At 41.2% G+C, this 25,342-nt stretch overlaps 1 protein-coding gene across 3 annotated transcripts in view; it reads right to left on the bottom strand.

The window, feature by feature from the left end:
- Positions 1-4,149: 4,149 nt before the first annotated feature.
- The window catches only part of ANAPC4 (anaphase promoting complex subunit 4), a 40,986-nt gene continuing 19,793 nt past the window's right edge, over positions 4,150-25,342 (bottom strand). For 2 of the 3 annotated variants that reach the window (XM_044389749.3, XM_026514539.4), the window contains exons 15-29: positions 24,739-24,839; positions 24,607-24,658; positions 19,024-19,079; positions 16,667-16,713; positions 15,413-15,469; positions 15,020-15,076; positions 12,830-12,923; positions 9,234-9,331; positions 8,582-8,643; positions 8,465-8,503; positions 8,263-8,364; positions 6,852-6,926; positions 5,806-5,979; positions 5,005-5,128; positions 4,150-4,506 (exon numbers count right to left, since the gene is read on the bottom strand). In XM_044389749.3, coding sequence (XP_044245684.1) covers positions 4,279-4,506; positions 5,005-5,128; positions 5,806-5,979; positions 6,852-6,926; positions 8,263-8,364; positions 8,465-8,503; positions 8,582-8,643; positions 9,234-9,331; positions 12,830-12,923; positions 15,020-15,076; positions 15,413-15,469; positions 16,667-16,713; positions 19,024-19,079; positions 24,607-24,658; positions 24,739-24,839 — 1,366 coding nt within the window. In that variant the 3' untranslated portion in view covers positions 4,150-4,278. Of the gene's footprint in view, positions 4,507-5,004; positions 5,129-5,790; positions 5,980-6,851; positions 6,927-8,262; positions 8,365-8,464; positions 8,504-8,581; positions 8,644-9,233; positions 9,332-12,829; positions 12,924-15,019; positions 15,077-15,412; positions 15,470-16,666; positions 16,714-19,023; positions 19,080-24,606; positions 24,659-24,738; positions 24,840-25,342 lie in introns of those variants that run through there. The other variant, XM_057309580.1, reaches the window with a different exon arrangement.

Raw genomic sequence — 25,342 nt, 5'->3', positions numbered from 1 at the left:
GGGGAACACGCTCACGGGACTGAAAGTTGCTCCAAAAGCAACCACCACTGACTCGAGTGTTCAGACATACTAGCCAGTCCTCATCACTCCCTCCCTCCACTTCTTGGCAGCATTTGACATGACTGAAGGCTCCCATGACCGAGTTTCCATTAAAGGCGTCACCTGGGTCTCCTCCTGCTTCCGGGACCACTCTTTCCAAGGCTCCTCCCCCAGCAGGGAGAAAATGGGCTCTACATCCCATAGGACCTCATGGCAATGGTCTTCGCCCCTTCCATGTCCACTCTGCTCCTCGGAGATCTTGACTTTACAGCCTAAGACAGCAAACCGTACCATATTTATACTTTTATCCTTCACACCTCTTTCTGCAACACGCGGGCAGGACAAAGTGGTACAACGTAAGTGGTGGAAGGGAAAAGGGAAAATAACATGTTATCCATGTGAGAATGTTTTATAGCATCATTTGACATGTCGATAGTCACGGGTGCCACTTTATAGTATCTAGTTGGGCTCCCAAATATCCAGTTCTACTGGGGCGCCTGGGTGGCTCAGTCGGTTAAGCATCTGCCTTCAGCTGAGGTCATGATCTCAAAGTCCTGGAATTGAGCCCCGCATCGGGCTCCCTGCTCATTGGGGAATCTGCTTCTCCCCCTCTCTCTGTGCTCTCTCTCTCAAATAAAATCTTAAAAAAAAAAAAAGAAAAGAAAAAAGGAAAACAAATACCCAGTTCTACTATCTGAAAAATGGAAAAAATATGAATTAAAAATAATAATGGTCACTCTGCAACAGGATCCAGAGCTGAATAAAAACAGTTCTTAAAGTTTCCAGCCTGGCTGGGGGGGATACGGGAGCCCGGGCAGTTGGAAGGGCAGGAGGCACGAGTCACGAACTCGTCTCCCTGCTTTAACACTGGAAACATCTCCGGAGCCGCTCAGCACGGCGTCTCGCAGTCACGCTGCCGGGCGGACTGATCATCTCAACCGCGGTAACCACACAGTCTGCTTAGCGCCTTGGTGCTGTGTGCTAGTCTGACTGCACCCCAAAGCGAGGGTGTCACTTATGAGTGGTAATCGCCCGTTAGCCAGCCTGCCTGGCCCACCCAGACCCACCCAGCGTCTACCACTTGGTGAAGCGTGAGCATAAGGTGGAAACGTGGCCTTCTGGGATTGGGTTCTACACGCTGCGGTGCCCAGACTCGGGATAATTAGGCCCACCACCGTTTAAACAGATTTACAGACCCGTGAGCATGTTGCATACAAAATTAATCACATCAGGGTCATTTGTAAGGAAAAAAACATATCCACTTTCAATGCATCGAAGGGAGCAGCTTTTAATCAAAAAATGATAAACATCTACTAAAAAATAGCTTCCACAGACTATAAAGGTTCTCAATGTCAGTGGGCATACGATCAGGCCTGGGCCCTACCTCCACATTCTGAGTGGTCTTGGGTGACACCCGTAAATTTGCACTGTTAATCACCAGCCCAGGAAATTTCGATGTGACGGTGTGTGTTTCATGGAAGAGCCTGTTCCAGTGAGCCCAGAAAGTGAAAAACATTATCTACATATTAATAATTCATTTTCTTCGAACCAACCCTTTAATAATTGAGAATTTCTAAACTGAATATTCCTAAAACTTCATGTACTATTTCCTGCTCTCAAATAATCCTTACTCTCATACTCTAAGGTTTTTGCGACCTTGACTTAGTATAATCCTAAGTACCATCTCCCTCTGCTCAGTGAGAACCAAAAATGGTATGTTGGGACAGTCAAGTGTATATTCTAATAATTGCAATCAGTCTATAATAACTGTCACCAATGCAAGAGGTGTCAAAGAAACTGATTTGCCCTGGAGAATTCATGCAACCCATGATTTCAATTACAGCATTCTCTAGAAGTATTTAGCACATTTGCTTGCTGGATTTCCTCAAGAATGGCAAGTATTTAGATTAACTCAGACATCTATATCTGTATCTGTATCTAAGAGACATTCCCTAGTTATGGGGTCATAAACCCAAGGTTATACTATAATATATAGTTTTCTTCACATTTATATTCAAGTGCTCTGAATAACGAAGATAAAATGTTTCAGCATTTTGCTAAGTGTAAAATTTTTTGTTTTGGAAAAAAATCAAGAACAAAAGGAAAAAAACAAAACCCTACAAAGCCAGAGAATTATCAAGACTATTATCACAGTCCCATTAAGTCGGGCACCAAAAAAAAAAAAAAAAAAAAAAGGCTATTTGAATTCCTAAAATATCAACACATTTTATCCTGGAGAAGAGCAGCACAGAATTTTAATAAGTGCTGATCTTTATCAGGTGTCTCCTATGTGTCAACCACAAGGCTCTACAACACCTGTTAGTCCTCAAACCCTGAGACAGGCAGTCGATTATCCCCACTGTATGAAGGTCAGGGCCCAGAGCTCCACACATAGCCTTTGTGTGCCAACGTCCCGTGCCCAGGGTCCCGCACGTCCTACTTTGTCATTCACTCAATTCAAAACTCAAATTCAGCATCTGCTGCTAAATAAACTAGAAATGATAGTCTATAATGCTCTTAAAAGCAAAGTTTCTAACGGCGTGGAAATCATAGCCTATATCTAAAACTATAATAAGACAGATTATCTGCCCCACACTTATTAAAACTTAAAAAGGAATTCAGTTATCAGTTCAAACTTTTCTACTTTGATATAATACAAATCCACTTCCTAAATTATTTATCATATACATCAAAATCATTAATGAAGAAAATGTCCTCCTAAAAATTAGGAATAACTCACAATTATTTAACTCGATGATAAGGGATAGCTGGTACATCAGCAGAACTAGTACTGATGCCTGGCTCGAGATGAACACAGTCTGGAAGTTTTGGTTTCAATTCATCCCTAGGCTGGAAGTGCAGAGAGCAAGCGGGCACATTATCAAAAAATCTTTCTAAATTTCATGCTGAAGTCACATGGGACAGATTACCATCTAATAAAGAACTGGTTGCTCGTTGTGAAATTGTAATTCATTCTAACAAGCTGTAATGTCGCCTGAGTGATTACCTTTCTCGCTCACAAAAGCTAATTCAAGACATCTGCAGTATGCCATGAAACTGGCCAACTACCACGAAGCATTTATGTAAATGATATATCAAGCGTGTTCGAGGCCTGCTATGTGCAAGGCCACACGCGGGCACAGCCGGGCTCCCGAAGATCACAGTTCTAATTGCCAAGCTCATGCACACGCCAGTGGACTCTCTTCAGTTTTCCCTTCAAAACCGACACAGATGAGACCAACTGTGGTACCCGGAGTACCTAAAGCATGATGTACCTAAAATCCAAGTGTAACGGGTACTATTAAAGAAACAGACAAGTGACACAGAATCCGGCAGTTACCCACTCATGTGGATACAGTGTATTTTCCTGCCTGAAGATATTTAAAGCTTTTAAAAAGTGATGCTTTCATTCATCGGTGAACTGATACTAGAGTTCATATGTAAAACAGAACCTCTTTGGAAGTCTCATGAGAACACTACTCCACTTTTGGAATGAGCGCCAGGAGATCAATGGGAGCCCATTTGCACTAATGCTAAATTAGGCTTAGTTGATCCACATTTCTTGTGTTCATAGGCGTTGCACAGAAAGCCACCACGTGTCCTTGACCAATTCTAAACAGAGGAAAAAGACACACCTAAATGCTGCCAATTCAAAGGATTCAGAGCTGAAATGCAGTAACAAAATGAGGAGATAATTATGTAGGTGTCAACAGTGTTTAGGCTGTTTAGATCAGAAAGACAGCATCCATCTTCTGGCTTACTTAGCATTACAGTAAAGCAGTATAATTTTGAAAACATAATTTTGAAAGCATTCTGGAGACTGAGAATCAACTAGAAAGGGGAAAACGGAAAAATAGGAATAAATGTTATCTACGTTTTTAAGCTACTAGAGGCATCAAAACTTCCAGTGATGAAAGACTATTTAATGTAATTTCTTCTTGATATAGGAATGATTCCTGATACCCACCTTTGAACAGAAAAGATGGAACTTTTCTTCACATTCAATTTGTTTTCTTTAAACATGAGTTCTGATGCAGTATTAAAATGAAATCTCAGCAAAATAAAAAAGTCTATCATAGTGACTCTACTACTAAAAGAAATGAAGCAGAATAAGGAAAAATCAAATGTATGGTTTATTTCTTTGTTATACAAAGAAAATTAAGTGGTCCAAAACATCTTCGTCCATCTCCCATGTCCTTCCTGACATACCGAGAACATACGAAATAAGGGCAGGCTAGATCAGGAGTCCAGCTCGGGGTCAAGTTTTTCCACTTTGATGACTACCTGCGGAGCGGCGGCAGCAGCACTGGCCTGCTGGCTCTCGGCCTCCGGCTCCGACAACACTTCTTCCTTAATCTTCACGGGCTTATTACTCGCTTCCTCCTCTTCGTCCGAAGACTCATCAAGCTCCCATTCATCATCTATGTCCATTTCAAATACTCTTACATGACGGAGATTTGAGCTTAACTGGAGAAGAAAAGGTCAAATAAAGAATTTTTAAATTAATGGTTGAACTAATACATAATATATGAGAAATCAGAAGCTTGAAGAATGGTTCTGTATGAAAGTTATTTTCCCATCGATTTATAACAAAATCACTAAACTTAGCCTCTTTTGTTGTAAAAGGATCCCTATACACACCAGTGACAATTTCATGATAATTAAAATCTACGGACGCCTGGTGGCTCCGTCGCCAGAGCATGAGATGTTTGATCTCAGGGTCACGAGTTCGAGCTCCATGTTGGATGTCGAGACGACATACATACATACATACATACATAACATCTAGAGAACTGTATTACTCAGTCAGCTTTCAAATGAGAAAGCTACATAGCTAAGACCACAACATGTTCAATCAATAAAAGCAACACACCACAAAACGTTTACACTTTCTGAAAGGACCTTATAGATCCAAAGTCACTTCCTCCTGTTACCCTCGTCAGTAAACAACCTGTAAATACTTACCACACAGGACACTTTGCGAAAACCATTTCCAGCAACATACTGTGCTTTCATACTTTCCAGTAATCGCCAGTGCTTCTCAAAATGCATGGTACGTGTGGGAATAGCACTGCACTGTTCATCTAGCCTGGAGAGGGGAAAAACCAAGCCTGGAATGAAAAGGCGATCTTCTCTCCGGTTTACAAGGGGTAGTATTAGGATCTACCATGGGTTCGATTTCTACCAACATTCCCATTTTCGAAATAATTCTATCAGCCACTGTATAAAAAGTATTTTCCTAGGACATAGGAATTCCAAATAGCCAGAATGGCATCTTACTAAGGTTTCTGATTCCTGCTCAAGGAAAGCAAACAGACACATTTTTAAATTAGAGAAGGGACCTACTCACTTAAATCTAAGAAAACTAAAGCCATCTCTAGAATTGGCTGCGTACCCTTCATGTGGCTACTGAGGTCCTAATTCTGGAAGGAAACCACTAGGAGCAAATCTAAAATAACTAATTCTATTATTAACTGGGGTTAATGCTCCCCTTAAAAATAGCACAGAAGTCCCATTTGCCACTCCAAATAATTCCCCACCTTATTTCAGCAAATACTTCTTGATTTATTAGTAAAGTAAAAGGGCAGAAGAGCTGTTGAAGCCAGTATTTTTTTAAAGAAAAAAACAGTACTTCTTGCTCAGCTGACATCCTACTCTCCCTAGTAAGCGCTGTCTAGCATACCTAAGGAACTAGAATGTACGATACACATTCAAAAGCATTTAACTGTCACGTCAGCAAGAGGCTCTTACTGATGCGTTCGTCACCTTGTGGAGTAAGCCCCAGAGAACTGATACTCTGCAGCGTCCTCGCTGTTATACACTGAAGACAACGGCAACTGCACCAGGAGTCTATCTCTCCCTTCGCGCCCCACGGTGTCTTTCAGGACTACTGTTACGGTCTCATCGTCATAAAACTGTGCGTCTAAGCAGCTGTAGGCGCTAGAAGTGAAGGACGTTCTGTTACATCACAGATGATCGGGACGACTGAGAAAGTACTGTGGTACCGCGCAAAAAATTAACACAACAAAAACCAAGTGACATTCTACACTATTATACTGAAAATACATCATTAGTTTGCACTAAAGCCAGTTACCGATTGTAGTGATTACTCACAAACAGAACTAGGCCATAAAAACAGGTCATCGTGAAAAAAGAAAAATCTGGGAGGGTGATTGGTTCACAGTTCCAGAAAACTCCTGATACCAACAGCCAGGCCTTAAGCCTGTGGAAATTCCACAAATGGCACCTTGTAGATATACTGGCTAAACAAACAGGGCTAACTGCACTGAGAAGTAAAAATAAGATTGACAGAGGAAAAGTCACAACTTCAAAGACATTATCATAAAAAACTCCTTTTACGTAAGGAAAAGAGACTGAGAAAAAGATTGGCCTGGGATGAGTGTCCATTCCACAGCCTCAGGGACGACTGTGGTACGGTTACCCTTTCATGTCCTAAGAACATCCCGGAGAATGAGGCCACTTCACGTTACTGCTGGTCGTAACAAGAACTTCAGCCACGTGCCCCCTGGCGCCACCTTGCTTTCTTAACAGACAAGGGAGCTCAGAGGTATCAATCATAGGAAACCACGGCTATACAAATTCCTGTAGGGCAGTAAGGTTCTATTCAATTGTTAAGTCAATCAAAGTATAAGCTGTGTAAGCAATCCTGCGCCCTGTGCTGCACGTTACAAAGGCGTCCTAAGCATCACATCATCACTGTACCTGAGTCTAACCATCTTTCTATGATGTAATACATGCACACATCATCTGTATATGTATACAACCTCAGCCAAACAAGAGTCAAGATTTACCTTCTTCTCACTTTTTCGGTTGTGGCATATGTGAAGCTCCCAAACTTAATAGCAATTAGTCCATTACTTACAGATCTTGAAGAAAGAAGGGGAGAAAAAAGAGACTGTGGAACCTGGATAGCCAATAATCTAAATGCTTGAAAGAACATGATTGTCAGTGTTAGTATATTTACCTAAACAGCCAAGTCCCAGACCCAAAATACCATTATGCTCACTCTGCAACACTGACAACTAATTTATACACCTAGACAGACAAATCTTGGTTTAAAATCTTGGTCATTAAAATAGCTAGATACCTTATAAAAATTTTTTTTTTTGTTTAATAATGATTTTTTATTATATTATGTTAGTCACCAAACAGTACATCCCCGGTTTTCGATGTAAGGCTCGATGATTCATTAGTTGTGTATAACACCCAGTGCACCATGCAATATGTGCCCTCCTTACTACCCATCACCGGTCTATCCCATTCCCCCACCCCCCTCCCCTCTGTAGCCCTCAGTTTGTTTCTCATAGTCCATAGTCTCTCATGTTTCATTCCCCCTTCTGATTACCCCCCCTTTCTTTATCCCTTTCTTCCCCTACTGATCATTCTAGTTCTTATGTTCCATAGATGAGAGAAATCATATGATAGTTAGCTAGACACCTTATAAAATTAAGGACAATTGGGAACAACCAAATTACTTCTCTTTGGCCCCATCTTGGGTCTCAAAACATTTCCTTCAAAGTCAGATTAAATACCATTTGAGGGGGCACCTGGGGGGCTCAGTCGGTTGAGCGTCTGCCTTCAGCTCAGGTCAAGATCCTGGAGTTCCAGGATCGAGTCCTGCATCAGGCTCCCTGCTCAGCAGAGAGTCTGCTCCTTCCTCTGCCCCTCATCCTGCTCGCGTTCTCTCTCTCTCAAATACATACATACAATCTTTAAAAAAAAAATACCATTCGAGATACAAATGGTATTCTGTACATAATTTATTTTTTAGAACTTTTACTTCAGATTCTCAAAAGAAGTCTCTATAGGCAGGCCTCTTGTTTAATGAAAGGCATACCTAGCCTGAGGCAAAAATCCTTTCTGTAAGGAACCCAAACCACAGTTCTAAACCGCTAGAAGTTCATGAGATATAATCCTGAGTGTTCTGCTGCTGTATTTTTCCTAATGCTAAAGAAATCCTACAAGTCACAGCTACACATGTACAAAATTAATAATCTAAAATCAGAAGGGATCATATAGCTTCCTGATTTGGCATTATCGTCTTAATGATGTGAAAACTAAGATTAAGAGCAGTTCAGGGACAAGCCTAAAGTCCTAAGGTAGCTTAACTGAACCCCAAAATGTAGGGGAGGGAAGCTGTATGTTTAATATTACAAATAACATAATCTCATTGTCTAACTCAAACTTTAGATTAATACTTACCGGGAAATATCAGTATGTCTCCTTAAGATACACATTTTATAAAGTGAATCTTCTAAAATAGTAAAAAGAAGATAATGCAGATTTGAGGTTTTATTATTCCACCTAGGAAAAAAAAAATTAATGTCAAAACATGATATTTAGCTGTCACAGCAAAGAACAAAACTGCATTGCTCGCATGAGACGGGAAGAAACACACACTTACAGGAAAGGAAATTTGAATAATCTGCGCGTACACTCCTGACTAAAATAAAAGAAAAACAGGTAAGAAAAAATTAAATTGGCCGCTGAATCTTACCACCCAAAAAGTAAACAGAATTACCTTCTAGCATCCCTATATAATGGAATACAGATTGCTTGATTCATCGATTTCCCAATGACATCCTAAATAAAATAAATTTTAAAAATACAATGAAAGCATTTACATACACACAGGTCCTCTACAGAAAGTACCTGACCTTCACTGCTCAAGTCTAGTGAAAAGCCATCTCGATCACCAAGCTTTCACAGAAGAAACTTCAATGACAGTCCTAACAGCAAGGACAAGAGACAGAAGAAATTCTGAAAGGAACCAGAAGAACCCCCAGCCCGTGCCCTCGTCTCACAGCACCGATCTCCCCTCCTGCGGCAGTAAGCCAGGCACACGACAGCTCTGTAGCCAAGACTGTTTATAAGAAGTTTGTTCTGGGAACAAATAAAATAATAAGGATGCCAACACTCTCAATAACCTTGTTATTTGTTTACTTTTTTAGTTTATGAAGATACTAAAAATAAGATTAGCTATTTAGTTCCTAAAAGGAAATGTTAGGGTGAACCCAATGAACCTGCCATTTTTGTTAGCCATTAGCCAAAAGTTGAATAGCAGCATTTGCATATGGCTCACCTTTATAACTATGACCGTTTACATAAGTGAGCCCCATATCGTAGACAGTCTCACTCTTCCATAAAGGCATGCATTTCTTTTTCACACTTACTGCTGGTTTTTGCAAGCATAGATCAATAATGTTCTCCATCCGCCTTTTCACAAAATGCAATGATTTTCGAGGATAATATGGAAACAGCAAAGGACTTTCTGGTTTCAAACAAGAAGAGACACACAAAAACACAAAGCTATAGTAAACCAAATGATTAGGAGAAAACAATCTCTCGTCGGAGGCAGCCCACACCGCTTATCTGGCGGTGGTGATCTCCCTGGCCGCTTCATGGTATCCCTGCACGCAACCTCAGCACAAGTGACCGCAGCCTTCTGCCTTTCTTTCATCATTCCCTGCTGCCGGCCCGCTAAAACCCACCACAGCCACTGCAGGCCAAGTCCTAGCAGCTCCATACTCTTTATTCTGTTTTCCCCACCCAAATCCAACAGTTGGCTTCGGCTGGGTGCAAGAAGGAAGGGGTGATTAGGGAACCACAAGACACATAATAAAATAGAATTCGTTCTCTACTCTTTGCCACAGTGGGGTGACAACAGCAGTCCAGTATTGTTTTGGAAGAGTATAATACTAAAAACAGAAACAAGAGACAAGAAACTAGTGTTGTGTAACTAAGCAGTTCACTTTTCAAAAGGCTACTTTACCAGTAGGAAGTAATATATAATTAAGCGTTCACAGATAGCAACCACGCTAGATTCCTTTCTGTTATTTCTATTGCTCACAACAGCCACACAAAGCAAGCACTGCACTCTCCAACTTACGGATTAAAAAAAATGAGGTTCAGGAGGTTTGGGCGATTTGCCTGGTGTGAGAATGATGAAGAATCCACACCTGTGAATCCAACCCTTGGACTCGCAGGCCCACCCTCTTCTCCTGAGCTCTGCAGCCTCCCTCACTTGTGGCATCTCATGTCCCAACTGTGCTGGACAAAGTGAGTTTTGATCTGGTTAACATTTTAAGCTCCCCACAGGTGACAGATGCTGTGGGAGCAGAGAACGATATCTGGTCTTTGTCCCTGGTTCCTGGCACCGAGCGTCTAAAACCGTCAGAACTTCCTGAGTGATAAGGGTGATAGGAACATCTTTTGGTGTCATGAGGCGGCTCTGGGTAGATCCCTAGATAGTTTCAGGATGAGGAGGACTAGTCACCAGAAAGACTAAGTCCCAAAAGAAGCCTGGACTTTTCAGCCCTCATCCCCCAACTTCCAGGGTGGGGAGAGGAGCTGAGTTAAGCCCAATCACCTGTAATCAGCAGTTTAATCAATCATACCTGCCTAATGAAAACCCTATGAAGAGCCCCTGAACAGAGGGCTTCCGGGTGCTGGGAGGGAGGCATGCCCAGAGCAGGTGCGGGAGCTCCAGGCCCCTCCCCCGCAGACCCTGCCCTATGCACCTCTTCCACTTGGCTGTTCCGACTTGCCCCTTTATAATAAAGCAGTAAACCTAAGGGAAGTGTTTGAGTTTCGTGAGCCATTTTAGCAAATTATCAACCTGTAAGGGGGGAGGGGTTGTGGGGACAGAAATGTAGCCCACCCAGGGCCCCGATCCTTAGGACTGAAGTCGGAAGTGGAGGCAGCCTTGTGGGACGGAGCCATGGAACCTGTGGAGTCTGGTAGTTAGCATCAGAACTGAATTGCAGGACAACCAGTTGGGTGTCAGAATTGGTCTCGGGAGGAAAAACCTCTCATTTTAGTGTCAGAAGTGCTCTGAGTAACAACAGCTCACATGATAGCATCCTGACTGCTCGGGAGCCATGAGCCAGGCACCAAGTGTCTATCTCCATTTACTGAATCTTCACAACAGCGTTTTGAGGAAGGCATTACTACGGTCCTCGTTTTACTGATGAGAAAACTGGGGAACAGAGAGGTTAGATGGTGTGCCCTCAGCCGCACTACAAGGAAGTCGTAGAGCAGGTTGCAACCCCCGCGGCCCAGAGCACCGACTTTCACCCATCGTACAACACTGACGCTCCCTCATGAACTGAGAAAGTACAAGTAGTAAATATTTAGCACGCGATTTTTGCAAGGTGCTAGAAAGAAGTTTCATGAAAGTTTTCTTAACAGTTCCACAAAGATGGGGCGTCTGGGTGGCTCAGCTGGTTGGGTGTCCGAGTCTTGGTTTCGGCTCAGGTCATGATCTTGGGGTCGTGGGATCAAGCTCTGCATTGGGCTCCATGCTCAGCTCAGAGTCTGCTCAGGATTCTCTCTCCTTCTCCCTCTGTCCCTCCCCACCACACACACTCTCTAATAAATAAATCTTAAAAAACAGAAAACAAAAAACACCAAAAACAGTTCCTTAATGAGAGTATTTCTTTACATTGGACTAAGAAACTGGAGAATTAATGAGCTTGTCCCAATTCACATACTAGCAAAACCTTGAGCATTTAAGAGATGGAGTTAATAATATGAAGCGTTATCTTGGTTACACATGATGCCCCTGGCTAAGATTAGGCCTTCCTGTTCAGGCACAGAAGATGTGAGGGAGAAAAGGGCAGGGCCTATTTTTAGCCCATCCAAGTTCCCAGGACCATGGACAGACAGGGTCCGGGTGCCACCACTCCTGGCACAATGCCATGAGCCCTCCTCAGGCTGGGGCTGCATCCTGACTAAACAGCAATGAGGTGAGTCAGCCGCACCTCCATTCTCCCTCCACTCAATAACTAACTGACATCAACAGATCTAAAGCAATACAAAATGTCTTGCGCTGACAAAGAATTTGGTCTTCTAGCGTTAAAACAAAAGAGCAACAAGCCAAGTTCTGGCTTTAGAGAATTCTCTCCTTCCCCCTCCACCCTCATTCATTCATTCATTCATTCATTCATTTATTCAGATAAATAGCAATCAGACAGAGTGGCAGAGGTTACCACAGAGTCGAGTTAAGAACTCGGGCTGTGAGGTCAGCAGAACCCTAGTTCCATCATGCATCAGCTTGTGTGATCTTGGGCCGCCTCTCATCTTCAGCTTCCTTGTTAGGAAATGGGGATAACAGGTGCCTACCCCCTAGGTTCCTGGGGGCGTTAAGGGAGGAACTACATGCATGGGGCTATTACCCTAGGGACCTAAGAAACTGACAGACTGTGATCAGATTACTCTGTGAGAAAGCAAAGAAATACTGCTTCAAAAATATCTGCATCTAAAATAGTGAAGTTCTGACATATTTAGTGGTTGCTATTTGGTGTTGCACCCAAATAATAAGGCTGGATCATTTTACTGTACCAACATTTCAAGATCCTAGAGAATGAAAGGCACAAATACATAAAAAACCTACAATCTCAGGACAACAGTGAAGCATCACTATGCTCTTAGGCGTTCACAAATTGGAATCTGCAAAAGACTTCTCTCACTAGCAGGCTCTATAATTTTCTTCCCAACATCCTCTTGTTTTTATAGGGTACAGAACAGACAATATAATACCTGAGAATAAGCAATATTACCCCATCAGAGTTAATTTCAGAATGTTTTCTATCGTGGTAATGTCATTTACTGTTTGTTATTCTGCTGTTTCTCTAATCAAATACAACAGGCACGAATGATCTAAAGACCTGAAATAAATATTCAGTAACTGTCCACGACACTCATAGTTAATACACCGGTCTCAAAGCAAGTATAAACATGGCCAAAACGCACTTAGTTCACTGAATACCTTTAAGGTGGTTGCTATTTTGAAGAAAATCGTACCACTGGTTTCCTTCTGTGTTAGGCGGTGACACGAGATCATCATCTTCATCTTTCAAGTACTAGAACACAGAACCAAAATTTTAAATGTTGTAAACAAAGGAGGCTTCAAAGACTTTATAGTTAACATTCTTCTATTTAAAAAGTAATCTGTTTAACTGCCAAGTGCTCTGAAATTGCATTGCTATCATTCCAAGTGAAGTGACCAAAATTCACTAAATGCCGAGCGACTAAGCAAACCACAAACTCCTAGATCAGAATGTTACGGATGCAGAGACCACACACTGAGTTTAAATTTTGTGCCCCATTTTCATGGACATTTTAATCTTTTATAAGTGTGCGTGTGTGTGTTGTAAATTAATTTTAAAAGTATTACCTGGCCATCTACTCTAGGGCAATAGTCCTCAAAGTGTAGTCGACAGACCCCTGGGAGCCCCGAAGATGCTTTAAGGATCCATGTGTCAATACTATTTTTATAATGTCAAAATGTTATTTGCCCTTTCAACTGTGTTGACATCTGCACTGAGGGTCATAGGTGGGGACAACTGCTGGCGCTGGGAGGCAAGGTGGTGGCCTTAAGCCATACTAGCAGGCATTGTATTCCTTTTTGCCACTGACTGACTGATGGTTTCACTTATTATTTAATGAGCCTATTAAGATAATTAATTTTATTAAATCTCAACCCTGGAGTACAAATCTTTTACTGTTCTCTCTGACAGAACTGGGAAGGAAACATAAGGCACTTTTCCTGATACCAAAGTACAATGGTGACCATGAGGAAAAACACTTAAGAAATTGTTTTAGCTGTGGGTTAAGCCAGGCACTTTGTTGCTGTTAACGGAATTCCATTTTTATTTGAAAGAATGACTGGCAGGTAAGTTATGATTATTCGCATGTGGGTATTTGGGAGGTATTTTCCTGAAAATAAAGCAGGCCTGTCACTTTAAGCAAAACAACTGACAGTATTTGCTGCCAATGGTAACATTTAAACACTCAAGCAAAAATTAAAATTTTGGAAAATCTGTATCTGCCACCGTGTGCTTGACAGCCACAGTACTTAAAGATTTTCTGATGATCTTGGTGCGGATATTCATAAAATCTGACTTTTGGATACTGCATGGAGAAAGGTGTCAGCATTTGGGAGATCTGCATAATTCAGTGAACCCGTACTTTCCAAACGACCAATACATAATATTACAAAATCATGCATGGGTAAAAGGTCCATTCAAAGCACAGGACAGATGAATGGATTTTAATGTATCAGAGTATGAAAAGTTCACTGATGCAATTTTAGATTCCACATTAAAGCTAACCTTTAAGACACTATCTCTTATCACGAGTTGGTATAATATCAAAAAACATCCACAATTCTCTGAAAAAGCCATTATGATACTTCTCCCTTTCTAACACCTATGCGAGGCCAGATTTTCTCTACATACATTAACCATAAAAACCCAACACAGGGGCGCCTGGGTGGCACAGCGGTTAAGCGTCTGCCTTCGGCTCAGGGCGTGATCCCGGCGTTATGGGATCGAGCCCCACATCAGGCTCTTCCGCTATGAGCCTGCTTCTTCCTCTCCCACTTCCCCTGCTTGTGTTCCCTCTCTTGCTGGCTGTCTCTCTCTCTGTCAAATAAATAAATAAAATCTTTAAAAAAAAAAAAAAACCCAACACAACACACTGAAGAAGTAGCTATGAAAAGCTGTTTTCTATTAAGCCAGACATCAAAGAGATTTGCACAACTACTAAATGAAGCCACTCTTCACTAAACTGTTTTATAAAATACAGTCATTTTTCATTAAAAATATTTATGTTAACATGTAATGGTTAAGTGGAATTATTGTTACTTTTAAATAATTTCGTATTGTTTCATTTCTAAAGCCTACTAACATCTACCATTGATAAACACAACCCACGTTAGCAAAAATGCTTTGGGGTCCTCAACAAGTATTAAGAATATAAGAGAGTTCTGAGACCAGAAAGTTTAAAAACTGCTCCTTTTTGGTTACTTTATTAAAAGAACAGGGCTGTTGTGTAAGCTTGCACTGTAGTATTTTCCAGGAAAGTCTGGATAATAAAGACTAACACTGCTAAAATTTTAATATTACTTTTTTAATAATTTCTAAAAAAAGTAATAAGTTCAATCAAAAGCCCATACCTGACCAACTTTTTCAACGTTAAAGTATTTTCCTTTTCGATTATAAAGGTCTGGAGCCTAGAAAGAATAAGCATAGTTTAACCCTTAGGTCAACTCACAAAAGAGAAAGAAAACCATTCTTAAACTTAACAAAAACCTCTATTTTGTAAGAGAGCTGTTAGTGGCAGTTATCCTTTTCTTTTAGGGATTGTATGACAGGCATCCAAACAAAATCTGAATTTGTAAAGGCTCTAAAATAAGTATTGCCATTAATTAGTTCAATAGTTTAAAAAGCACAACTGCTAAGAATGTCAATTAAATTGGATTGTGATTACTTCTCACCATTACCCAGGTTTATTGTAATTCCTTAAAAAAAAAAAAACCAACAGCATTACAGAAATACCAATCTCCTACCTCATTGAAATGTTCAGTAAGAAATTCAGCAACAAATGTGATATCTTTTTGAGTCATCTATCAAAACCAAAAAGGAACAAAAAGAAAAACAAATCAAGATAAAAGAAAGCTTCCCAATAGATCTTGTATTATGTAATAATAAATGTGATCTTTTTTTTTCAACTACCTATTAAAAGTCATGGGACAAAGAGGCAAAGTTCCTTCAAAGAAACATCAACAGAAATCCAAAAGATTATGCGACTGTGAAAATATGAAATCCTGAGGCTCTGACAAGCATGTAATTAAACATTTTAAACCCATTTTCCAATCAGCTAATCCAATCGCTACAGAATTCCTTATGGCCTAAAGTTGTTTATTATTTTAGGCCCTGTGCTAAGACTGTGTGTGCAGGGTCCCTGCTCTGGAAGAGGAGACTGTCCGTCTAGAGAAGTCCCCTTGACTTGAGCGAAGACCTACAACTGGACAGCAATGTTCGCTTGGGGGTTGGCCTTTGCTTCTTCTAGTGACCCTGCCCTCACCCCACCCCAGTTCTTCAGCCCTCACAAAATTACACCCCGAGGTTCCCCCCAACAATGAACACATTTTATTTCCCCAAACAAAAGCAAGAGAACAGCCAACGTGAACCTCCCTGGTTTGCAAGGCTACTCCCACAGCATGAAAGATCTGCTTCTTGTAAGAGTCTCAGAACGGGGATCCCTTATTCATCTAGTCCAGTGGGGCTAATTTTAATGCTCTCCATTTTCACAGGCCCCAGATCCCCTCATCTATCAGAATCAGCGTTTGCGCAGGGGTGAGGAGTGAGCCACAGAAACCACGAGGGAATGTTGCCCTAGTCTGCAGAAGCTTACGTAAAGGAAATTCCACTGCAACTTGTCACAATCCTTATAGTCAGAGAAACTACTGTTTACCAGACATCAGCATTGGGACTAATATCTAAAGTACCAAATTTCCAAATAAATAAAAATGTATTCAAAACTTAAAGAAGTTAAAGAATACAAGTACCCTACATAATACGGATTACAAAATCTTATCTAAACATGAAAATTATAAAATTAGACAGTCATAGTAAAGATGAAAAATAAGTAAAACAAATTTCTTCGAGGAAAAAAAAAAAGGCTTTCCTAAGCTGTACTTAGCGTCTGCAGCCTGACATCTTGTCAACTAGCAAAGGTGTAAGAATACGGAGCTGAGTAACCAAGCTGAGCTCAGGCAGAGCAGTACTAACACTCTGGAAAACCTACTACCACATACTACCTTATTCAGCTCCGGAAGCACGTGGTCCTCTGTCATTCTCAACATTGCTGGAAACAGAAATTAAAAAACTATCTTTAAAGGAAAGCTACAAACGTATTATAGATACATTTCAAACACTAAATGTGTTTCACTGGACTAACCTTCAATATAAGGAAACCTTTTCACCAAGGAAAACTTATTTTCCTTCTAAAAAACTAAAAGTGTAAGACTTTAAATTCGACTTGGATTTTCAGGTTCAAAATGGCTGGTCTAACGATCCTAAACTATTATTTTTTATCTTTGCCTTCAACTCAACCCATTGCCACTCCAGACAGACCGATGTGACTGCTGCTTTGTATGAAGATGGATGTGTGCAAAGCGGATTCATTCCTCGCCTAACATAAGGCGTTTCTTCTCTTAAAATCTGCAAGCAATTCGTTCTTCCAAAAGCTTTAGAATACCACACAAACATGTTTCTCTCCCTTGGGTTTTGTGCTATACAAAGATACTTGCACTAAGATTTATGTGTAAATACATACACTTACATATACTTATAGGCTTTCTTTAATATCTGCAGCTGAGTCATTTTGTCCTTTCAAAGGGTTGCGTTTTTGTACTATGTCCCCCCAAGTCAAAGGGAATGCTGCATGTGTTTTTTGCAGTGTTTAAATATCCCTTTTTTTTTTTAATATCCCTCTTAATTGCATTTGGTCAGGAATAAGCACGCTGCATGTGATTCTGCAAACACAGACTGTTTTAGAAACTGTTCTTAATTAGTTCAAACTTCTACATTATCTGAAAAACGAGCCATGATCTAGTCTACTCATTCATTCATTTGTCCGTCCAAAAATTACTCATTGGGCATACTATGGGTGCTGGGGATACAGCGGTATAAAAGAAGTTCCTGCCTTCAAGGAGGCTACATTTTCCAAAGGAGCAAACCAAGGCTGCACCGCTAACGAGTGGCAGAGCCAGGATTATAATGAGGCCTCCGGTTCTCCGATCCAGCGTGCTTTCTGCAATGCCCTGCTCTAATGATAAGGACTGAGCAGTAATTCATTTCTCTTCTAATCAGGCTTCTCATTAGAGTTAGGACATGCAATAAGAATATAAACGGCCTCGACTATTCCAGTAATTACAAGTAAAACCAAACCTCTTCTGTAAAAGAAAATTATTTCGAAGATCTCATTCAGTTTTAATATTGTAATTTATTCTAATCAGCGTCTCTGATATTAAACAGGCTGGCCTGATAAACACTCTGGCTCCCCATTCTGGCTAGCACTGGTACGGTTTTACGGAAAAAACAAAGAATTTTAAATGCCAACATCTGTGGATCCCATTCTTTTTTTTATCACAAGCAATTACATTAGGCTGACAAATACAAAGTCTATTTGTAAGATAGCAGAATTGAAGATGTGGGCATTTGTTTAAAAGATGTGAGCACATTACAGATAATTTAACTTCTATTTACTCTTTAGAATTTTAAGAGATGTGGGATAAATCCCACTTATAACTAAATATTGCCTGTGTTGGAAGGGAATGTATGCTGGATTACTTCAAAGATATTAAGGGGGTGGGTCACAAAAATAGTACAAATGGGCCTACACAAAATATGCACCCGCTGTAGAGTAAGCATTAAAACACTATCAAGCCAATAAATCCTGGTTAACCACCTACAAATGAAACAGAGGCTGTGGAGACACAAAGAAAGGCGACGAGCGGTCTGCGATCTAGTTAGCTGGGGCACTGGTGTCTGATGGAAAAGACACTAGAAACTTCTTGTTCGGTGCTGTTCAACGTGGCAGGCATGACAGTGTGTGGATACGGAGTACTTCAAATGTGTACAGCATGACTAAAGACCTGAACCTATAATTTACATAATTTCAACTAATTTAAAGAGCCAAGGTGGCTACTGGCTACCCTAACGGACGGCATACATCTAGAAACAGAAGATCAAGAAACAGAACGGAAAATAAGTTACTCAAGAGCAGAGGCCAGATCTTTGCTAGTTTTTTTCCCCTCTCGTTTTAAAAAACCTAACACCTACCAGTGCCTAATACATAGCAGAGATTCAAAAATGTTATTTTAACCTAAGGAGACATTACAAGGTTAAAAAAAAAATGTTAACCATCAGTGAGTGCCAGGGACAATCGGTGCTACAAGTGACGTGTGGGGGGAGCTGGGGCTGTGGTACAGGAGGAGGAAGGTGGGCCATGTGGTGAAACTGAGGGCACCCATGAAGGGCACAGGAGGGGTCATTCTCTACTCCTACGGTTGCTTGAAATTTTACCAGAGTAACTGAAATATTCCAAATTGATACTCCCACAATTTTTATAGAAGTGTTAAGGTAACAAGAATGCTTCATTCAATTAACTTACCCACATAAAGCCAGCGAAAAAACGCTTTAAAGTTTTTCATACTACTATCTATAACTCTGAAAAGATAAAAATAAAAGAAATCAGAAATAAAATTATGATGTGTGGTTCATGTATCATCGTTCAATTGTTGTGGGATATAATAATCCTTACCATTCTCTTTTATCCTATCTGGAGGACATTTAAACCTTTGATTTCACAAATCAAACACATACCTAAAAATAAAGCTTCAGAAGAGCAAATCCTGGTTCTTTTCAAAAATAAAGCAAATGACTCAGATTCTAACTGGTTATAACAGCCTTGCCACAAACTGTGTAATAGCCTTCCCCAGCACTCAGTAAAGTATGAAATCCTTTTCCAACTTTGCAAATAAGTCAGGGGAAAAAACCGTTTTCAGCATTATTCTCAGTTAAAAAAAAATACTCACTGGTCAGTAAGAAGAAAAAACATCAACGCCAACAGAAAACCATGATTATAAATTTGTACTATGTCACTACCCTGATATCAGGGGACATTATTTTTGGAAGTTGATTTTTGATGCTTATTGTAACTGATCTCAAAAACTGAATTTCCTTGAGCTTTACAGAAATGGACCCCCCAAGTTTAAGTATTATAAGTGGATCTCATGTTCATTTTGATGAAATTGCCTCTAAACATGGACAGGGGTATCAATTTTTAAAAATCTCTTTAGGCTCACATCTAGCAAGGTAATTACTCTAAGAAGTAACACCTGCACTTTTCTTTCCTGAACCTCAAAGCCCCTTCCAAGCAAGAAGTTTTATACTGCTGGAGAGGTGGGTCAGTAACATTAACCTAGTTCTCTAGAGTAAAACACTTGACCTAAAAAGACTGCGACATTTCTGATGTTACCAAGAAATATAATCAACACTCTCTTGTGGCAAAAATGAAAAAAGGGAAGAAAAGCTCCTTTCTGTCTTTCCCAATCAAGACTCCGACTCCCCGCCCAGCCGGCAGGCAATCCCTGCTCTGTTACACGCGAACATCAAAATTCTCACTGCCTCCATTTCTTCATCTATAGCCTAAAATAATAATGCTATATTCAACTTACCTCAACAGAGAAGTTAAATAAACAACCTTTTGTTCATATTGAAAAGTGATCACGAAAAGCTTAATATTTTACATTTACTCTCTGCAAATACGGTGAACCAAAAAATAATTCAACATACGGGAAAAGCAATGCCATCTCTCCTCTCATTTTGTCTTCTGAACACAAGTGTCTCCAACTTCTACTTTCTAAAACCCCATTAAAATGATAATGGAGCAGTGGGGAGGGTTGTGTTATAAACTCACAGAAACAAAAAGGACGGTAGAAAAGAAATTAACTTCAGAAATGTCAGAAAGAACACGTGGCTGATGAAGCTCAACAGAGGTGGCCCCACACAGGACATGGAGAGGACAGCCACCAAGGAGACTTCCGGCTTGTGGAATCCCAGGGACACTCGAATCTTGGAAATGTCAGGCTAGACAGCAGCCCTCAGGATGACATGTGGGGCTGGACACAGGAGGCCAAACTGAAATACAGAGCAGTCAATATGTTCTTTCCCCCAAAACACGAACGCCTACGGGTCTATCTCCCAAACAAGAACAAATGGACAGGGTTCTTCCAAGAAACCACATACACTGGGAAGAGCCAAGGCAGCTCGGTGCTGGCAGCCCCCAGCAAGGCTCTGTATGCCCCGGCGCCAAAGGCGGCTTTCTGCTGCCCCTGTCTGCACACATTCCAAGCAACTTCAAATCGCCTCATGAATAAACATGAGTAAACACTGGGGCATCAGGTATCTGAGGAAAGCTTGCACAGAGACCAAGACAAACAGAAAAGTGACCCAGGAAGTGGAGATCATTCAGGGAACGGCAGGCTTTTAAAAATATCTAATTAATGTCCTCAGAGATTTGAGAAGATGTCATCTACAAAGCAAGAGCACAGCTTTGAAAAATGATTAAAGAAATACGAAAACACTTTTGGAAATTGAAAGCCTAGGACTGCCATGATAAAGAATTCAATGCAACGGTTCAGGTAACGGTCATGTCCTCCACCTCACCTTGACTACTGATTTCAAAGCTGACACCCTAGACCCCGTCCCTGCCAGCTCGAACCCTCTGACTCTCAACGTCAAGCATGCCACTCACCAACAACCACCCATCTTCCCCGGGACCTCTCTCCAGCACCCCAGCTCTCGTCTCCCCAAGACTACTGCCTTCTGGTTCCCAGCTCTCCTCCCTGTCTCTCACTCATGCTGTGTCGCCACTTCCCTCCCAAAGCAGCTCAAATTCAAGGTTCATTTGAATCATGCCTTGCTTTAATTCCCTGGCCCCACTTCGGCTCCACTTCGGTCACCACGCCTAGCAGATCTAAGTGCTCGCCTGTTCTGTGCCCCGGCACACTCGGCGGACCCCGGCTGGAGAAAAGCCAGCAGCCACGCTGACCGGGGTCACTTCTACACTCTCACAAGGGCTCCCCACGTGGCCCTCGGCACCAGCCGCATCCGCCTGTCTCACCCTCCTGTTCTTCCTCCCACTGCCCTAGACAACTGGCTCACAGCTTCTCCTTTCTTCTTAAACCACGTCCCCACTCTTCCCTCCAGCTACTGACAGAACGTTGCCCAGCTCAGTAAGAACAGCTGGAAGTGAGCCTCTCCAAGCCCCCATGTGCTCAGATACCAGCACCTGGACCCTCTCCACAGCCTCCTCTCCTGTAATTATGGATACACCATCTTTCCAGCCCATTCCTCAGTGCACCGCGTGGCCATCCCCTCCCACACTCTTACTCCAGCAATCCTCTCCTTTCTCGGCCACCACGAATTGTTCCCCTTCCAGGAGAACACCCCATCCCATATAAATATGCTCAAACTTCTCCCGTCATTAAGACAGAAAAACCCAACAACTGTTTGCAACCATTAGTCATTTCCTTCACAACAAAACTCCTCAAGAGATGACATTTGCTGTTTTCTTTGCATCTGCTCTCATTCTGCATCCCAACAGCTCCCATGACTCCATGACATGGCTCCGATTGAGGTCACCAATAATCGATTCTAGTAATGCTCTGATTATCTGTTCTATTCTTGGTCTTTGTCCTACTTGACTTAGCAGCATCTGACAACCGATACCTCATTCTTTCTTACAATGCTTCCATTGCTCAGCCTACAGGACACCCACTCTCCTGGGCTTTCTGCCTCTCTAGTTTCCTTTGCTAGCTCCCCATCAACCCCATTTCTAAATGTTGGAATGCCCATCACTCAGTCTTCAGATCTGTCCTCTTCTCTAAGCACACTCACTACCTCATCCAGCCTCATGGCTTGAAATAACACCAACGTGTTGATGGCTCCCAAACTGAGATCTCCATCCTGGACCCCTCCCTTGAATATTAGTTTCATATGATCAACAGTGTCTTGGACAGTTCCATGAGGATATCTAACAGACATTTCAAATTTAATATGGCTGACACACTGAGCAGGTCATCAAAATTAACATCATGCAGGAGGGGCAGACAGACATCACTTGCCTCCAGATGTGACACCTTGAGAAGGACAGTCCACCAGTTATGTAGTATTCTGGCCAGGGAGGTATAACCTGAATCTAATCATAAAAATACCAGATAAACCCACATTGAGGAACATAAAATACACATATATATTTTATATATTCCCTCCCAAGTCTTCCTCATTTCAGTAAATGTCAATCCTACTCTTCCAAGGGCTCAGAACCTAAACTCATAATTACCCATGACTCCTGTATTTTACCATCCACACACAATCATTTAGCAAATCCTGTTATTTCTACTTTGAAAATATACCCGGATTCTGACCTCTCTGAATTGTAACCATTTCTCTCCTGGCTTCTGTCCTTGCCCTCTTTTAATTTATTCTCAAAACTAAGCAAAAACAAGAGGATCTTTTAAAAACCTTAGTCATATCCTGTCACTCCATGACCCTAATTGCTTCTTATATCCAGAGTACAAGCCGAAGTCCTTCCAACTGCCAACAGGCTCTACACAACGTGGCCTACCCTCCATGAGCTCTCTCAACTCATCCTCTCTCTCTCACACTCTGCTCAACTCACTTTAGCTACAGTGGCTCCCAAGGCAAGCTCCAAACTCAGCACATTCAGAATTGCTGTCTCTTTTACCAAATGTCAATGACTCACTCCTCCCAACATCATCACCTCAGTGAGGCCTGCCCTATATAAAATCGCATCCCTTAGGGCCCCCTCCCCTGCTTGGTTTTTCTCTCCACTACTTACATTATCTGCCTTGCTATATATTTTAATCATTCATTTCTTTATTGTCTCTCACATTAGAATACAAGATCCATAAAAATTTTTAGTTTTGTTCACTACTATGTCCTTAGCATCTAGAATAATGTTTAAAATATAGTTATAAGTACTCAATAAATGTCTACGATGAATCACAATGTTGGGTAATGAAGTCAAGAAAATTCCTCGGGAAACAGAAAAGACATAGATATGAGAAATATGTGAGGAAAAACAGAAGACACAGATCAGTTCATGGCCTAACATCTGATCAACCAAGTTTCTAGAATAAAAATCTAATTTTTTTAAAAAAGGAGAAAGAGAAAAGGAGACTACCAAAATAATAACACAACGGAATTCAGGTTCAAATGGTATTTTCTTATTATCAGCACAATGAAAAGACCCACATTTAAAATAAACACTACCATGACATTTCAACGTATCAAGGATAAAGAATGAAGCTTTGAGAGATGAGCAACAAAAAAACCCCTATAGAGGGATGAGAATCAGAAGCACCAGACCTTCCATCAGGCACAAAAGGCCAGCAGACAATGAAGCAATACTTTCAAAGTTCTCTGAGAAAATGATTTCCCCTTCATCGTCCTACAGCCATTGGACACCATGAATCAAGTGTGAAGGTAGGAGAAAAGACACAGAGCTTATCATTTCATAGCTACTTTCTGAGTAAGTTACTGGAGGACGTTTTCCAACAAAGAGATTAAAGGAAGCAAGAAACAAAGGAGATCCTGAAGTGTGGGCCTAACCTGTGAAAGCACCAAAGTGCCTGCGTGATGGCTGTCAGGGGAGCTGGAGCGGCACGTCCAGATCGGTGCCGGGGAGGGAAGGTCAGAGGGGGAGATGTCAGGGATGGAGGGGGTCCCAGGGTGCGATACTGCCCTGGGAGACAGGGGAAGAATCAAAGGATGTGACAAAGGCAGACAATGCAAGAAAAAAGAAAAAGTCTAGGAAAAACAAACAAAGAAGAAGAATTTCTAAAACTGGTTACATAAAAGAAATGCGGTACAGTTATACAACTTAGAAGTATGGAGGTTACCTGCAGAACTAAAAACAGAAACAGTTACAGGAGTTAAAAGGACTCCCCCTGGAGAGGGGACTGGAGTGAGGATGCATGGGAGAGTAAAAAACCGCTTTAACTGATGAAATGGCTGTGTTATTGCCTTGTTTTAATCATGTAAAGGTAATGACTTTGATAAAAACTTAAAAAACCCATTTTAAGAAAATCGTGACAATTTGCTGGGTTCTTGCTTATAAGAATAAAATATGCTCAGGTCAATGATTCCAGGTACCCCCAATACTTACTGAAGAAGTTCATTTGCTTTGAGTATGAAAGAGCCCACAGCGGTAATAGCATCTAAAGAGAAATAAATAAATATCATTTTTCCAGTAAGTAAAGTGTGTTTAATATATTCTATTGAAAAATTAAATTCCTACCTTCAATTCCTGTGGCATCTAGTCCAAGAGGTTCATATTTCTGCTTCCATGAAGCCATTCCTTTCAGTTCACTCAAATGATATAATAAAGACTCGGAGCCACTATCCAAAGCAGAAATAAGTTATTATCATTGCCATTATCAAGGTGGCAGACAGTTACCTCGCCTAAACATTTCCAAATTTCCAGAAATAAAAACTGAAAGTAACTTTCATTTTCTTTCTGTAAGAAATGATCATTTCTCAAAATTTTCTCTAAAAACTGTAACAGAACCATTTGGCCATCCTGACGACGGAGATGAATACATGACCCCAAGATTCAATCTTACAAGATCACATTATGTCCTACAGTTATAGCCCTGGCACTTTGAAGACAGTCATATGGTCATCTTATTCACCCAAAAGCTATGCATTTAACATTCAACAAACATGTATTAAGCTCTAAGTCAGCACTATGCTACATACTGGGGACGTAATAGTGAAAAAAACCGAAGAATCCTTACAGCATTGACAGTCTCATGAGGGGAGGACACTCATAACCACAATCAGACAGTGTATCACTCCAACTATCATAAATGGCCGGAAGGAAATGCACACGAGTGCAGGTG

The sequence above is a fragment of the Ursus arctos genome, unplaced genomic scaffold (genome assembly GCF_023065955.2).
Source record: "Ursus arctos isolate Adak ecotype North America unplaced genomic scaffold, UrsArc2.0 scaffold_9, whole genome shotgun sequence".
In the NCBI taxonomy this organism is placed as follows: Eukaryota; Metazoa; Chordata; class Mammalia; order Carnivora; family Ursidae; genus Ursus; species Ursus arctos.
This window is presented reverse-complemented; position numbering and strand designations above follow the sequence as displayed.